This window comes from Phascolarctos cinereus, unplaced genomic scaffold (assembly GCF_003287225.1).
Source record: "Phascolarctos cinereus isolate Bilbo 61053 unplaced genomic scaffold, phaCin_HiC Scaffold_726;HRSCAF=1367, whole genome shotgun sequence".
In the NCBI taxonomy this organism is placed as follows: domain Eukaryota; kingdom Metazoa; phylum Chordata; class Mammalia; order Diprotodontia; family Phascolarctidae; genus Phascolarctos; species Phascolarctos cinereus.
The window spans coordinates 299356800-299375203 of record NW_027556098.1 but is presented as its reverse complement, the minus strand read 5'-3'; the positions used below and the strand labels follow the sequence as shown (position 1 = coordinate 299375203).

The 18404-nt window shown below is 36.3% G+C and overlaps 1 protein-coding gene across 1 annotated transcript in view; it reads right to left on the bottom strand.

Annotated features, from left to right (window-relative positions):
• ELMOD1 (ELMO domain containing 1) overlaps window positions 1-18404 on the bottom strand; it is a 73707-nt gene that overhangs the window by 50086 nt on the left and 5217 nt on the right. The window contains 1 exon segment of the mRNA XM_020996183.2: window positions 263-365. Coding sequence (XP_020851842.1) covers window positions 263-279 — 17 coding nt within the window. The 5' untranslated portion in view covers window positions 280-365.

The following is an 18404-nucleotide window of genomic DNA, read 5'->3' as shown; positions in this document are numbered from 1 at the left end:
ACTCTCTTGTTCCTTCATGTTTGTAGTTTCTGTTCCTTCTGCTTCTCTTTTCATCTACAAAGACTCCCAGCGCAAGTTAAAACAGAATTAAGGTGAAGTATAGTGATAAACAGTATTGTAGCAACAATTATCAACACTGATAAAAACAGTATTTCTCCAAATATGCAATCTCATTTAACTTAAAGTATTGAGTGACCTAGAGATAGGATAATAGTAACTGGTGCACACCAGTGTGTGCCATTAAGTTAAAAAAAAAATTTACCTCAGGAAGTGCTTCATTGTGGCGTCAGTGACTTTCCAGATGCTACACTGAATCTTCTTCAGATAATCACTTGCCAATTGTTTTGGGCAGAAGTTTATTTAAGCTGTAAAAATAAATGAGATAAGTGTACCAAAAGAGGAAAAACCCAGCTGAAGGAGCTCTCAGCACACACGTACACACACACACAGTAGATCATATAAATACAATCTATTAATCATGAAATAAAAAATGCAAATACAACTTAATGTACTTTCATCTATTCAAAAATATTAGGGTTTTTATTTTGTTTTTTACTCTGACTTTGTAGTGCATGTTCATGGAATTATTGCTATCCTCTATGGACTTATATATTATTATATTTGGAGTGTCTTCAGTACAACCTGAGGAGCAAGAAAGACTAGACAAAACATCATAGGAGAAAGCAATTGAAACCTAGTATTCAGTTCCTTTGTGAAAACGATTGGACAAATAATCTCTAAGGTTTCCTAATTCTAAAATTCAGTATTTCTATATATGAAACAATGTATCTGAGGCACTGGATTAGGAGTGAGAAGATTTGGGTTCAAGCCACTGATTTGGTGCTTACCAGCTTGCTGTAGGACCTAGATCAGGAGCGGGGAAACCTGTGGCCTCGAGGCCACATATGGCGCTCTAGGTTCTCAAATGAGGGCCTTTGACTGAATCCAAACTTCACGGAACAAACACAGGATTTGTTCGGTAAAACTTGGACTCAGTTAAAAGGCCACACCCAAGGACCTAGAAGGCCACATGTGGCCTCAAGGCTGCAGGTTCCCCACCCCTGCCCTAGACAAATCACTTAATCTTTCTGAGCCTCAGTAGTCCCACCTACAACATGGGAATGTACTTTTATAACCACAAAGCACTATATAAGCATGAGCTATTGTTATTGTCTGGCCATAAGCATTCAGGTAAACTCAACCTTCCAGATTAGATGAAAAGTAATCTGGGAGTAGGCAATAAAGCATCTAAAACCAACAAAAGTAACTCTTATAAAGCTTAGCAATTTAGTCAACATGGGACATATAGAGGGACTAGTCCCACCCCACCAAACACATCTTCTCAAGAAGATATCTGGCTTAATTTTACACATACTGTTTTATTACTGGTGAGAGGGAAGCCTTAAGCTCTACCATCCATTACCATCAAAGACAGAAGAGGTGAACAGCTGAAATGCAGCAAGGTTAGTGGTCCTGAGGAGATGGACAGAAAAGTACCCATTGACAAAAATCCCCACGAAATGATACGGCAATTGAATGTAGAAGTGCTCATGGAAGATAAGATATAGGGTTCAGTAAAGAAATCTGGGGCCATTTAGAATAGGGACAAAAAGCGTCTACATCTGAAGGAAAATTCCCAAGGGGAAATGACAAAATCCACTATTTCAGTGATTTCAGGGAATTTCAGCAGACCAATTTCATGCTCCATATACTTCATTAGTCTTTGAGTGATCACTATATAGTACAATCACTGATATTTACAATAATTCAGAGCCATTAAAGGATAAATGGAATACAATATTCTCCATTTACTAGGACAGGGAAGCATGTAATATATTTTATTTTTTTCCTCTTGGAATGATTAAAATAAACTTTTAAAATACAGAGGGTTAATTCACAATTATCTGGAAATAAAATCACAGGTCCAGTCCCTACCCCTAATCCTATTCTGGAAATTATCTTGGCAGTTTTTTTTTTTTTAAGATCTGAAAGGAACCTTACAGATCATCATTCTTTCAATGACCTCTTCTTATAGATGAGGAAACAGAGCCTCAAGGAAGTTAAATGACTTCTCCAAAGTCACAAAGCTAATTAGAACTTGACACATAGTAGGCACTTAATGAAATTGCTGCATTGTTTGAATGAATTACCTACAGAATCCTGACTATAATGCTGGTTTCCTGACTTTCAACCCTAGTAGTCCTTCTACCATACCACAGATCCCTGAAGAATAGTGAATCTCCTTGTTATGCTAGACCAGTCCTGTCAAACAAATAGAAAAAGGGCATACACAAGTATCTCTGCAGGTCTCATACTGACTTAGAAAACCAGATATTAATATTATCTATGCTTTATTTTATTTCTATTTATTTTGTTTAAGATTCCCCAATTACCTTTTAATCTGGTTTCAGGCTACATTCAGGAGAGTTGTAGGCTGCAGGAGTCTGCATGTTTGCCATCTCTGTGCTAGACAAACAAAACCCCTTTACATTTCTTCAGTAATCATAGGATTCAAAGGCTTTAGAGCTTGAGGAACCTTTAGAGTGTAACCCCCTCATTTTACAGGAGACAGATTTACACTGGTAGAAGCAAGCACTAGAACTGGGATTTAAACCAGCTCTCCTAACTTCCAATCCAGAATTCTTTCTACTTTTATCATGATAGGTATTCTCTGGCAAGCAAATCTGTCAATCAATACCCAATAAAAAATACTTATTGAATATCTCAATTTATAGCACTGTCTAGGCAGTATATCATATTTTAAATGCACTAGGAATACTCATCATTTAAAGGAATATTTAGTGAATTCTTTAATAAAGTAAAGAATGCTTTTACAAAATGAAGAATCTTTAAGATCCATTTAAGATGAGTGTTTCCACTCCCCCCCAAACCCCCATTTCAAGCCAATTCAGTCTATTAAGTACATACTATATGTCAGTCACTATTCCCCTAGGGATACAAAAGCAAAAATAAAACACTTCTTGTCTTCAAGGAATTCATGTTCTACTGAGTGAGTGGGTGGGTGAGGAACACAACAGATAACATTCAAAATATACCATTTGCAAAGTAAATAAAAAGTAACTGGATACAGGGAGGAATACTAACAACTGGGGAATCTGGAAAGCAGTTGTGTAGGAGTTAGCACTTTGGGTAGAGGCTTGAATGAGCAAAGTGGTCTAAGAAGTAGACGACTGGAAGGAAAGCATTCTAGGTGTGGGAGAACCTAGGCATGTAGGGAGGAGATGGAACGTGTACAGGAGAATTAAAACGTAATTAGGGGATCTTAAACAAAGACCACTTTGGCTGCAAGAGAGATTGTATGAAGGAGAATGACTTGAACCCTGTCTTCAAAGGCAGGCTGGATTGAGAATGTGAAGGGCTTTACAGGACTAATGCTAGAGTTACAACACACGTGGAAATTTTCCCAAACTTCATCTGTGATTTATAGTCTTCAAGGGTGGTCTTGAGCACTGAGAATCTAAGCACCATGTCTACGTTCATGAAGCTCACATTTGTTAGAGAAAAAGGCTTGAACCAAAGTCTTCCTTATGCCAAGGCCAAACCTCTTTTCATTATGCCAGTCTCTTTCTCAGAATATCCTAAGTGGATAATAGCTATTTGCTGTTGCTTGACAATTTCTGTAAACTATAGGACCTTTTTAACAAATGCCAGGATATCTTTGTTGGCCTTTCTGACCCAAGTTTAATAGAATATGAACTTTGAGGTGTTTTTTCCAATGCTCCTGGATTTTCTGAGTCAAGTACAGTCTCTCACTGGATTCTGTTCTGATTGACAGCAACATTATGAAATGTCTAGATACTCCCAGGAGTGCAATCTGAGATCACATAACAGATGATGTGATTGTCTCATGAGAAGATCAAACCCATGACCTTGGCCTCATTAGCACAATGCTCTGAACAAAAGGGTCAGCCATCTCAGACATCGCAATGTATTTAGGGTCACTTCCAGCACGCAGATCCTATGAACTTGGTGACCTTTTGTAACTTGCTTATACATTTGACTCTGTAAAATGTTGATTTCTTTCTTGAAAAGTACTTCACAAAGATGTTAGGAGTCTGTGAAAAAGTGCTTTGAGCTCAGATAAAAAGCAGTAAAGCTTAACCATACTAAAAAGGCACAGAGAACAACAGGATTATTTTTATAAGAGTGATAACAGTGTCAAGGATTAGAAAGACTGACAAAATAAAAGGGTAAGACCTAGTAGGGATGCTGAAATCTGGGGCCACATTTTGAGGGGAAGGGGAACAAATACTATTTGAAACCAGTGGCAAGACCATATCCCAAACTTCTCATCAATGAAAAATTTAACTAAATTACCTATACTCTCTTATTTCTAGATCATCTGTTCCATCCACATATTCCTGATAATTTCTTCTTTTAAAAAATCACCACAAAGTGCCATATGAACTATATTTTCCCTATTACTCAGTCTTAAGAAACACAGGTAATTTATGACACAAAGCACATTTTTTTCCAAATAAAAAATTATAAGGATTTTTTTAAATTAAAGGAACATGATTATATAATAAGTATCTCCATTACCTATAGTAATATCTAGTAGCATTATCCTAAACTTGCTAAAATACTTTTGTATAGGCTGGTACTAATATAACAGTATAGTGGATAATCCCAGAGGTCAACTGAATAATTCCTTGGTATCCTGTAGGGTTATCTGCCCTGTTTGTGCTTTTCTAGTTGATGAGGATTGGGGAGAACATCACAAGAGCTTGAGTCTGGAAACTGTGACCTGGTAACATGGGAATCTGTCCTCGTGGCATAATGGAGGTCATAATCCTCCAATCCTTGGTAATATATGACATTATAATTCAATGTCTTTAGAGAGTTAATGAATGTTCCTCCTGGTTACTTTACATACCAGAGAATGAATGCTAGATCAAGAAGAATAAAAGCCTTTTTAGTTTGAATCCCTAAATTAAAAATGCCTTTTTTCCCATTTATTGCTCCTTGTTCAGAATACCTAACAGATGAAAGAAATCGTGATCACAGAGAGTTAGCATGGTTTCATCAAGAACAGTTCATGTCATTGCTTTTTTTAAAAAAATAGGATTAACAGACTGATATATCAGAAGAATGCTATACTGTATATGTAGATACAGGTCAGAATGCCTGAGATCCAAGAGTCACAAAATCCTGAGTTCAAATTTTGATCTCAGACCCTTATCTAGCTGTGTGACCCCAGGAAAGTCATTTAATCTCTCTCATCTGTAAAATGAAGATAATATTAGCACCTACCTCCCAGGGTTATTATGGGGATAAAATGAGAGCATCTTTGCAAAGTACTTTGCAAAACTTAAAGCACTATATAAATGCTAGTTATTATTGTTATTATTATTATACTGTTATTATCTAGATTTTAACAAAGGATTTGACAAACTATCTCATGCCATTTCTTTGTATTTATTATCTCTTGTATTGAACTACTTTTCATTTGTGTTTATGTAGCTAGGTGGCACAGCGGGTGGAGCACTGGACCTGGAGTTAGGAAGACCTGAGTTTAAATCTGGTCTCAGACATTTTCTAGCTGTGTGTCCCTGGGCAAGTCACTTAACCCTGTTTGCCTCAGTTTCCTCATCTGTAAAATGAGCTGGAGGACATGGAAAACCACTCCAGTATCTTTGCCTGGAAAACCCCAAATGGGGTCATGAAGAGTCAGACACAACTGAAATGACTCAACAACAACAAATATTTATTTTATTGGTATTTATACTTTTATATGACCTTGCTGTCTCCTCCTTTAAAATGTAAGCTCCTTCTGAGAAGGAATTGTTTTATTTATTGTATTTGTATTCCGCTGCCTAGCACAATGCCTGACACATAATAGGTGCTTAATTAATGTTTGTTGATGTGATTCTTATGGAAAAGCTGAATTGATATGGCCTAGATCAGGGGAGCTAAACATACTGGCCTACCAGCCCACATAAGGTTCACGACATTCCCAAGTGCAGCCCAAACCAGATGAAAATGTAGTTTTTATCTTATTTTAATGCACGGATTTATTAATACAAAAAGAAACATATAAACATGTGGTTTTCTAAATCAATATGTGGCCTGCAAAGCTCCTTATGTATGATTTGTGGGTCCCATTTCAATTTCAGTTTAACATTACTGGACTAGATAGTGCCATTAGGTGGATATGAAACTGGATAAGCAGTTGGATCCGAAGAGCAGTTGCTAATAATTCAATGGCAACCTAGAAGGACATCTCCAGGACAGTGTCCCAGGGACCTGTGCTCAGCCCTGTGAAGCTGAACTTTTTTTTTATTAATGCCTTGGGAAAAGGCTCAGACAGCATATTTATGAAATTGGCAGGTAACACAAACTTAGGAAGTTGCTAAAAAAGACAATTTAAGATTTGATGTACAGGAAAATTTCTTAACAGAGCACCCTGTAAATTAAATGGGCTTCTTTGGGTGCTAATGGGTTCCCCTGCTTTGGAGGTGAACTTTGTCTGTAAGTAAGGGCTGGATAATAACTTGTCAGGTATGTCATAGACATGCTGAGGTACAGGCTTGGTTCCTCCCAATACCGAGATTCAGGGATTCTGTATGATTCTCTAATTGATTTGTACTCCTGTCTTTTTTGACATGGCACAATCGAGTCATGGCTGTAACATCTGCACATAAAAATAAAAACTGATTACAAATTAAATATCCCCAGTGAATAATTCTCATTTGAACTCTCATTTGTTTGATGTTACAATACTCCAAACTTTCAAACAAGTGACATATAGCATATATTGATTTTTAAACTCATGTTAATATGTTTTAATTCTAAAATTAATTTTGTTTTTTATAACTCAAGACACTCCCTCCTACTCTAGATATAGACCCACACTTAGATATCAGAAAACCAGGACTGGGAACTACTGAATAAGTGTTTGAATTGGCAGACAAGCAATTGGAATAATCCTGGAAGAATTTGTAAAACATATATTCCACGAGAATTAAACCAGCAGAGATCATTGGAAGAAAACCTTAAATGTGGAACTGTATGTATAAATCTATCTAATACCTGGGAATTTGTGGCAGGACTCAAGGATTAAGAGCTGTTATGGCAATGGAAATAAACCTCTTCCTTTCACAAAAATAAATAGGCTAACATTTGGTGCACAGCATCTTGGGAAGTTCCGAGGCATGATGAAATCAAAGGCTATGAGCTTTATGTTTCCTTTACTGTGGTCATGGTGAGCACATTTTCACAATGATGTGAATCCTTATAAGGCATAATATTGAAGCAACATGGTTGCTGCAGTAATAAATTTTAGAAAAGAAGTCTCCTAAAATGCAAATTTGAAGCTGCTCATAGATAGTGAGTATAATAATAGTACCTACTCACAGAGCTATTGTGAGAATCAAATGAGATACCCTATGTAAAATGCTTAGCAAACCGCAAAGTACTATATTAATGCCATCTATTATTATTATTATTATTAACCTACCCTATATAAGACATGGTGCTAGGTAGGGTTCACTTTGCTGACGCTGACTAAAAAGACAAACGAAAAACCTTTCCCCACTTTAGCATAAAATATTAGCCCACAATCTATATTTGTAATTTATAGTTTCAGAGCCAATGGGAATTTAGTTTGGTGCCAACTATAGACCTCAAAGCTGGGCTGGAAACATATTTATGATCTGTAGCCAAAGTATATTGGTTTTTCTGGCCGGGGAAGTTGTCCATATCAGGTATAACTTAGGTTCAAATATGTGGTCTTAGGTTTATGAGACACAGTCAGTATTCTGTCACTATACCATGTGATGACTTTCTAATAATATTATTAGATCATATATATTGTATAAGACAGCATTATTAGCATTCTAATATACAATATTTCTCTTTTAGTGTCTGTTAAAATTGAAATATATCTATATATTGATATGTGTATATATGCATATTTCTATGATGTAGGAATCTAAAACAGCAATAAATATCACTTTTTTTCTATAGTGCTATCACTTTATAGCAGGGTAGAAAAAAATACAAATTATTTTAGAAAATAATGGCCTAAAAGACCCTCAGACAGCTGAAATGTTGTCATATGGAAGCAGGATTAGATTTATTTTAGTTGGCCCCTGAGGACATAACTATAGAACAGTGGAAATTTACAGGGATTTTCAAGGTGCTAGCTGCTGACAGTTTCATCAAAAAAGTATGCCACTCTAGTCATTTATTAAGCACCTACTACGTTACAGGCATTAGGCTAAGTGCTAGAATACAAAAAGAGGCAAAAAATAGTCCCTGCCCTCAAGGAGCTCATAATCTAATGGGAGAGAAGAAAACAAGCAAACAGATACATATAAACAAGCTATATATAGGGCAAAAGGAAGTAGGTAAAAGAGGGAAGTTCTAGAATTAAGTGGGGTTGGGAAAGGCTTTCTGTAAAAGAGGGTACTTAAAGTCAGGGAAGCCGAGGAGGGAGAGCATTCCAGGCATGAGGTAGCCAGAGAAAAGGTCCAGAGCGGAGAGATGCATTGTCTTGTTCTTAGAACAGTAAAGAGTGTGTCACTGGATGGAAGAATATGTGTTAGGGAATAAGGTATAAGGAGGCTAGAAAAGTAGGGGGGGTTAGGTTGCATGGAGCTTGAATGCCAGAGGATTTTGCACTTAACACTGGAGACCACAGAGAAGAAGTCACTGGAGTTGACTGAGCAGGAGAGGTGATAGGGCTAGACCTGTGCTTGAGGAAAATCCCTTGGGTGGTTGAATGGAAGACGTCTCCAAGCAAGAGACACGTTACAACAAGAACTCCACTCCCCAGCCCACCATACAGATTATTTTTTTATTTTTAATTAAGCTTCTATGTCAGCTACAGGAAGGAGGACTAAAGAAGGAGTAAGTCAGTCTGCTTATCTGGACAGGAATGAAATGGGACATTGACTGCAAAACTCAGGCCAGCAAAGTATCCATTTCAAAAAGGCAGATCCCATTCATTCACCTATTCTGAATGAAGAGGAGAACTCTGGTGATGTCCTACTGGGTGTTATGTATGCTTCCTACTTCATAACGCCTACCAGCAGCCTTTTGTTCAGTCATTTTCAGTCATGTCCGATTCTTTGTGACCCTATTTGGGGTTTCCTTGGCAAAGATACTGGAGTGGTTTGCTGTTTCCTTCACCAGCTCGTTTTACAAATGAGGAACTGAGGCAAACAGGGCTACATGACTTGACCAGGGTCAAGCTAGTAAGTGTCTGAGGCCGGATCTTCCTGACTCCAAGCCCAGTACTCTATCCATTACCTAGTTGCCCACTAGTGGTCTACATTGATATAATGCCTTTCCAGAAGGGGAAACTAAGGTAGATGAAGGATTCACAGCTAAGAGCAAGTGAGTCAGCATGACCTAATGGAAAAGCTTAGGTTTGGAGTCAGGATACCTTGGTTCCAACCTCTTGTCAGATACTTAGTAACTCTATGACTTAAGGGGGTCACAAGTTCTTCGACCCTTAGTTTAGACATCTGAAAATGTTTGGTCTACTGCCTGTCATACATAAAACAGTGATGTTAATGATTATTCTACCTACCTTCAAGTGCTATAGAAATATGAAGTATTACTATATGAGAAACCAAGGATCTATGCTCCCCAAACTTCACAAAGCTTACCAGTATTTGTATCATCATAATAACAATAACAATAGCATTTATATAATCTAGCTTCCTGTCAAACTACCACATGTAAGTCCTGGATTTATCTCAGTGTATTCATCTACATGCAAAGAGTGAAAGCAAGCAATATTTGTAAAATCTTAGAATAACAAATAACCCTTTAATCACCTATGCAAATTCTGCACCTGTTATCCAGCCCACTCTATAACATACACATTCATTCATAAAGAAGTCTCCAGGGCTAAATTTTGACACTCTCTCTTCATCCTCCAGGGTTTAGCCTGAAGAAAGACATTGTGCTGACACTGACTCAAAGGACAAATAAAAAGCCTCTCCCCAACTGTAGACATAGCCCAGGATCCTCTTTAAAATGGATAGCATTGGCAGCCTTGGGAATTTAGGTTGCTACCAGCAACAGAGTTCAGGAAATGATTTGGAAACCTAGTTCTGTTCTACAGTATGAATACGTTGGCTTTCTGGGTTTTCCGGAGGCTTTCCCCCTCCATCTTGTATCTTACTCTCATGGGAGAAAGAAGAGAGGAGTAAATTATCTCTCAGAAGCGAAGCTAAAAATAGCCCACCTGGCAAGACAAGAATTAAGGAAAGATTGTCTTTATTGGCACTAAAACAGATTGCTTGTGTATTCGAAGTGAATCCATAGTTATAGTTTAGTGTTTTGAACTTAAGGGATTTTTTTTACATAAAAATTGCAATAGCCTGTTTCTTTTTAGGCAAAAGTTAAATCAATCAAATTTTTTTGACATCATGATGCTTATGTCTATGATCTCTATCATAAAAACACCTGACAGCAAAAGTCTAAGGAAACTGTCATAATGTCCAAGAACTAGAAGTGAGTATGAAAAGGTAATATTACTCCTAAAATAGGTGTTGATCCTGATGGCCCATCAATGTTCAGGGAGAATATGTCTGGTTGTGATAATAAAGAGTTTCAAGATTTATACAGTGTGGGTGTAATGGGTAGACATTAGGATAATGGATTTGCCATCAAGAAGGTATATGTTCAAATCTTGCCTCTGACTTTCACCACTTGTGTGAGCAAAGGTATATCATTTCACCTGAGCCTGAGTTTCCTCATCTGTAAAATGAGGGTAATAACACCTATAAGTACCTACCTCACATGGTGGCTATGAAGCTCAAATGGAATAACATATATAAAATATTTTACAAATTCAAAAGCAGTATATAAATGTCACTATTTGTATTAGGCCTATGCTGCAGAGAATAGTGAAAAGCAACAACAAAAAAGCTCACCTTAGGGCAAGCGCTTGCATACAGTTAGTTCTTAACAAATATTTGTTGAGAGAGTACCATTTTAACCCAGTAAGTCTAAAGCCTGACTGGTTTCATATTCCTTATTGGATGGGCTATATGACTGTAGGACCTTCTCTGGGGGGTAGGGATGGTCAGGGGTGAAGGTATGTGGAGCCCAGGGCAAATTACTAGGTGATTCCCCAACACTTGCATATGGGTGAAATCAGGATAGAACAAACACATCATGCATTTATTCATGCCCTGTGAGGCTGAGGTCTTTCTTGGCTCTTAGGGAGTCACCTCATTTTCACCCACTGGCTGCCTGCCTGAGCAGCTCCAGGTGCCTGGTTTTCATCCACTGTGAGGAGGCCCTAAAATGTGAGGCTTGGGAAAATGTGCTATCTGGCTATAAAGGCAGAGACGGGGGGGGGGGGGGGGAATATGGGAGGAAGGCATGAGGAGAAGCTAGAAAAAAAATGCTATTTCCTCTTTTGATATACTAAAGTAAGACAGGTATCCTTTGCTTTGGGACACAAAGCATTCATTGCCTCAAGGTCAAAAAGAGGAATAAAAACAATAATAGCTGATGTTTACTAAAGGTTTTTAAGTTTGTGAACTCATTTAAACCTCCCAACAATTTTGCTAGTTAGGTATTATTATCCCTGTTTTACAGATGAGGAAATTGAGATTTAGAGAGTTTAAAAGACATGCTTTGGGCCACACAATAGATGTCAGAGATGGTATTTGAGCTCAGGTCTTTCTGACTCCAAGTCTGGCACTTTGTCTACCATGACAGTCAGCCAATCAACAAGTGTTTATTAAGTGACTACTACATGCCAGGCATTGTGCTATGTACTACGGTGCATAGAAAGATAAAAATGTGATACCTGCCTTTGAGGAGGTCACACCCTAAACGGGGCCATGACATGCAAATAACTACATACCTACAAGACATATAATTGGAGCTAAGATCAGAGGGAAGGCACTAGCAAATGTAGGACTTAAATTGAGTCTTGAAGGAATTCAAGAGGCAGAGGTGTGGAGGAAAGCCATAAAACCATGATATTCTTAATAAATACAATAAGCAGAAAATGCAAATAATAAGTAACTCATTTCCCTATTGCATGGGTGAATGAAAAACTTTAGAATATTTTAAAAGAAAATTTTTACCCTTTCAAGAAAGGTAGAAACTACCTTGATCCCTGAACAACCAGAGTAAGATAAGATTAATTCCCAAGATGCATCACTGTATTCTGCTCCAATAAATAAAGGTTATCTCATTCAGGTCATACTGGCTCAGGTTACAAGGCTCTCATTTCTAGTGACCTTTGGGTTCTAGGTTATATTGCTTCTAACATTTCTTAAACTAGCATATTAAAATGAAGCTATGATATGGAATAGTGGAAAAGCAATAAATTTGGAGTCAGAGGACTGGAGTTCAAAACCCAGCTCTGACACTAACCACCTTGGATAAAACTTCATCTTTCTGAGCCAGTCTCTTCATCTGTAAAATAAGGGATCTGGATTATACGATCTACACTTAAGGTGTAAAGGGGCAGGGTGGAGTTAATATCTGTGTCAGTATACATGTGTACTCATTAGTACCCATATCAATGAAATTATGAATATATGGAGTCTTGAAGAATTGGTGATTATTCAAGATTTCACTGAAACCTTCCCTGACCCTATACTGACCCCTACTTTTAAAATTAAAGAATCTTAAGCTTAAAGAGGAAAAGGAGCTTTGATGTTATCTAGACCAAACCCTTCATTTTATAATTAAGGAAACTGGGATCTAGACAAGTTAAGTGACTTGCCCAAAGTCATGCAGGTGGTAAGTGGCAGAGCCCACAATTGAACCCAGTTCTTTTGACTCTGAATCCAGCGTTCTTTATACTGCCCCCTAATGCAGACAAAGAAGTAAATTTCAAGGGGTGACATTTACAATATATATGTATAAACAGCAATCATAAATGACATGATCAGCAAAAGTGGTGTTTTTTTAGATAACTCTCCCTTATCCCATTCATCTAATTAGTTGCAAAATCCTATGTATTCCCTTCAACTGCTAGCCTAAAATAATCTATTCCTTTTTCAACACATATAGCCTATGTTAAACAGAAAACACAAGCTTTGTGGATCCCAAACTCTCAGCTAATTTGAAGAACACTGATGATTGAGAAGTCCTGAGAATCCACGAGTGAGCATGTCTTTCCTGGCTCTGATGAGCAGCCTGATCCACTTATCCATAATAACTCCTCTCTATGTACCCTCCAAGAGGATAGTTTTCCAGAACCACATCTCTATTGCTTTGCAATATCAAAAATACTTTGCATATACATTATGTTAACAGATAATTTCCAGCAACTGTAATATGGAAATGACTTCTTTATACCCTTTATAAGCTAGAATGATGTTATTTCCAGTTTTTTTTAATGGAATTACTTCTAAAATGTACCAGACACACTTCCTTGATTCTTGAGTATAGATAATACATAAGTTTGACTCTGATTCCTCTTCATAGCATTATTCTGGTCCTGGATTCTCAAAGGCTATTGGAATGCATGTCATGATGACCCATGAAGCAAAGAAAGGCACGACACCCCCAGTATAGTTTAGTGTTCTTGATAAACATCTCTAAACATATCACCATGAAGATAATTGCAGCTTAATTGCCAACTTCTCTTACAGAGGATGAGAAGACAGTTAAGATATATGAAGAACTTGATAAAAATCCTCCAGACAAAATAAACTTATACTTTGGTACTTGTGATTTCAATGCAAAGGTGAGCATAAGAAAAGAAAGAGAAAATATTTTGGAAAATATGGTTCAGAAGTAGGAAATGAGGGAGGCCAAAACTCTGTATTTTAAATAGAAACCAAATAACTATACATCTTGAATACTTTCTTCAAGAAACAAACTGGGAGGTACTGGACAAGATGAGGACCAAATAAAAAATGAAACAAATTACATTTTGACGGAGAGAAAATTATTCATTACTGATATGGGTTGCTCTTGAGTCATTTCAGTCACGTCATAGTGACCTCATTTAGGGTTTTCTTGGCAATACTCAGCTATTTCCTTCTCCAGATGAGGAACTGAGGCAAACAGGGTTAAATGACTTGCCCAGGGTCATGTAGCTAGTAAGTGTCTGAGGCCAGATTTGAACTCAGGAAGATTAGTCTTCCTGACTTCAGGCCAGGCACTCTATCTACTGTGTCACTTCGCTGCCCCTACTTATATGGGAGATATGCTTAAATCAGCTATCTGTGTGCTCAGATCACCAACATATTAAGAGCAAAGATTGCAAAACTAGAAATATCAAAATGAGAAAAAAAGACAAAGTGAACAATGACAAATCCAACCTAAAATATTCAAACAAACTGAGAATTTCTTAAAAAGGGGAAATGGATGAAGGAGCAAACATAGACATAAATTATAATCATTTCTTAAAGAAGTTTAACTGACGTAGAACAATTGCCATAACAAGACCAGAAGAGTCTGTAAACTACCTCATCCAGTCAATCAACAAATATTAAGTCCTTAATCTGTACCAAACACTGTGCTAAGCACTGAAGGTTACAAAAAAAGTGGGAGAGAGTGCACAAAAACATAGTCCCTGACCTCAAGGAGTTCACAAACAAGGAAACACAACCTCTTTTTAAGAATAAACACAAGTATGTAATATAAATTCATTTGCAAAAAAAAAAAGATTATACTCCCTCAAAGAACAGTGAGAAGCACTAAAGGTGAAAACAAGTTAAATGAAAACTTGGTAAGACACTCAAGTATGCAAAATCACCCTGAGGGCATTTAAGAATGAAACCAAAAAGACAACAAAAGATAGTTCCCTCTGATTATATCGTTTATGATACTCCTGCACAATTCTTCATAGTAATGTGCTACAGTTTATTCATGTCTACTGTGAGCTTTCTCCATTTTAATTTAGTTGACACATAATTTTAATTCTTTAGGTGCTATGATATTGGATCACTTGCAACCAGTCATAAAGCATTACCAAAAGGATATGAATATATAAAAAAAGATGGACCTTTGTCTCAGGAAGAAGTTTGGGGTCATATAAAGTATTGCACCATATTTCCCTAAGGAAATTTTGCTTGCTTTCCCTATTTCTTCAAAAAGAATATGAGCTTTATTAACCTGAGTTAGTCTATTTATTTAAGTTAACCTTAAAGATATTGCTATGTTAAATTTTGCTTTTGTAAAATATTGCCTGCTCTCCTTCTCTTATTGAATTTAGAGGTCAATTCCCTTTCCATCCAGGATAGATGTTTGAGCTACTTGTACAGATGAGCTCTATAGATTGTCCATACAAATGCATATCATAATTTCAACAATAGGCATTCTTCATCCACTTGGCTTTTCCTATGTGGTTAGTTAGGTGGACCTCTTTTGAATGATTATGTATCTCATTTACGAAAGTCTACAAAGTATTCTGAATTGATTATAAATACATGAAGTAATAAATTAAAGAATATAGTAACAGAGTTAAAATCTTGATCTTATATAAAATAAAAATGAATACTAAGTGAAATTGCTGCTCCTGATTTTCCAATTATGAATAATGATTATAGATGATATGCATTTCTTTTCAAACTACTGTGATATTATAATTCTTAAAATAGTTGTTTAAACTTTCTGTTTCAGAAAAAGTTTCTGATATATTCTGCCAACTTAGATTTATTCTGGGACTAAAAAAGATTTGATATTAAATTTTATCTTGAAAAATAAAATCTTAGAAAATTGGCTCCTAAATTCTGAAAAGAATTTCTGAATTATTCTTTTTCGCCTGAAAAGACAAAGGGCCTATATTGTAATTAGTTCTGGAGATTTAGTCATTCTATAAATATTTATTATGTTCATTGGGTGATGAAATAAGATGAATTTTGCAGCAGAGAATAATATCATTGAAAATATTTATAAAAATCAAACAACCTCTGAGGGAAAAAAAGAAAATGACGTTTCAACAGGGACAAAATAACTTTTCATTATTTATACAAAAGAATATTCTCTGTATGGGTTATTCAATTCAGACAAATTCCTATATCAAACAGTCTAATTAACCAAACAACCACTGCAAAAATCAGTACTAATGGAAATTATTTTCAAATTATATTAAAGGTTACAGTCAAATGACCTTGAAATTTTGGTACATGGGCCTGTTGAAACTTTTTTTTTTAATTAAGGAACAAGTTCTTAAGCATCTACCTACTTCAGGATTAAAAGGACAAAAGGCAAACATGTACAAAGCAACATGAAATTATATGAAAAGGTTTTGTCTAAAGGATTCTGGGGCAGATAGACCAAACTTAATACTATCCAATTAATGATGATGTTAGTCACATCACAAAGCATCAGGAGTTACAGTTCATTTCATAGAGATAGATGTGCATGTAAAATGGGTGTTTTAGGGGGAAATGTTTACCTTCCATTTTGTGAATGAAAAAAATGGATCTAAAAAATAAATGGCTCACTCAAGGTCACTCAGAAAATCTAAGCATCCTTAGTTTTCTGACTCCCAAATATGAGTTAGGAAGGAAAAAGGAACAGAGCATTGTTAATGTTATTTAATTCAATTCAACAAATATTTACCATTTACTTTAAGTTTTCTTTGTATGACCTAATTTCCCAATTCCGTCAAAAGGATATGAACTTCATTAGACTATTAGTCTATTTAAGTTAACCTTAGAGATATTGCTATGTTAAATCTTGCTTTTGTAAAATCTAGGGCACAAATTTGTTTTATAATAATTTCTTCAGTATCTTTCAATACAATTAACAAATTGAACAAAATAGTAAATCTTGGTTGTTTCTTTTTTTAATTCATGCATAACTAGATTATTTTTTACAACTAAGTCATAAGGCATGAAAAAAATTCTCACAAAAAGGGCATGAAAAGATTTCTCAAATTGTCTAGTTCCAGTAACAAAAAGCTAATTGTCACATGAGAAAGCCAGCTGACACAATCATGAATTAAGGTTCTTTTTCTATTTTGAAGGAAAGTTATTTGTTAACTTAAGACCTTCTTTTTAACTTAATATGCTTAAGATATGTCTTAGCTTTAAGATTCCTTTGAATATGTCAACATGTGATATTTGTAATACTGGATGAGCCTGAGTCCTTACTGTGAAATGCACAATTTGTTGAAAATCAAACAGATTATAATTTACTGATGGTCACTAATGAAGTCAAAAACGCTGAGAGTCAGAAGAGCTGAGATCCACATAGATTATCAGAGTTGAGGACAGAAATGCAAGCAATGGCTGATGAATTTTCCAATTGTTCTTTCCTGCCTGGACAGTGACTGAAATTTAGCTTTTTTGGAAAGTTTCTTTCCCTCATCAACATAGTGACAGTGTTCTGCTGTGGTTTTGAAAAACAGCATGCTATTTTTCTTTTCTTTTTTTTTTTTGAACTAATCATTTTTATACATTCTGAGTGGGTACTCCCTGGTACTACTAGCATATGCTCATTTTCACAAACCACTATTTCTACAAAACCTACATTGCTTCTCCTTTCCTACCATCGGTATCTTCCTTCCAGGGAGCAGGAGAAAACTGGAAATTTGGACTAAACCAGTATCTCATTTGCTACTGAAAAGACAACACACCCACTATCTCTGCTGATGGCACCACCATCTCTCAGGCACCCAGTCAGTCTCTCAATCTCCAGCTCATTTTTTCTCTTCTTTCTCCCCTGCATTCTCCATATCTAATCAGTTGCCAAGTCCTATCCATTTTTTACCTGCAGTCTCTCGTGTATCTATCCTTTTCTTCCACTCATATTATCACAACCTTAGTTTGGGTCCTCATTACCTCCCATCTGGTCTACTGTAAAAGCCTCCTGCATTTTTGCTTCTAGTATCTCCCCTCTTCAATCTTCACACAGCTACAAAATAATCTTACTAAGGCAGAGGGCTTGACCTGCATACTCTCCTGCCCAAAATCCGTGAACAGCTAATCACTGCATATAGGAAAAAAGCATAAACTCCTAAACCTAATCTAACTTTCCCTTTCTTTTTTTAAAAAATATTTTATTTTTGCCAGTTACATGTAAAGACAATTTTTAACATTCATTTTAAAAAAGTTTTGTGTTCCAAATTTTCTCTCTCTTCCTTCTCTTTAAGACAGTAAACAATTTGATATAACTAACCTACCCTTTCATATTACGTACACTCTGCATGCTTACCAAAAGACTGCCAGATATTCCCAGAACTAAACATACCATCTCTCATCATGTTATTGCAGGCCATCTCCCATCTGGAATTCATTCCCCCCATTTTTTACCTAGTAAAATCCTTTTCTTTTTTCAAGACATAGCTCAGGTATCACTTTGTCCATGAAGACTTCTTTAATACAACAGCTGAAAGAGAGGTCTGGAAATGACCCTCCTCCTCTTAAGAAATTTCTTAAATTGCTTGATTTGGACCTCTCCTTTGCACTAATCAAATCTTACCTTATATCACACTT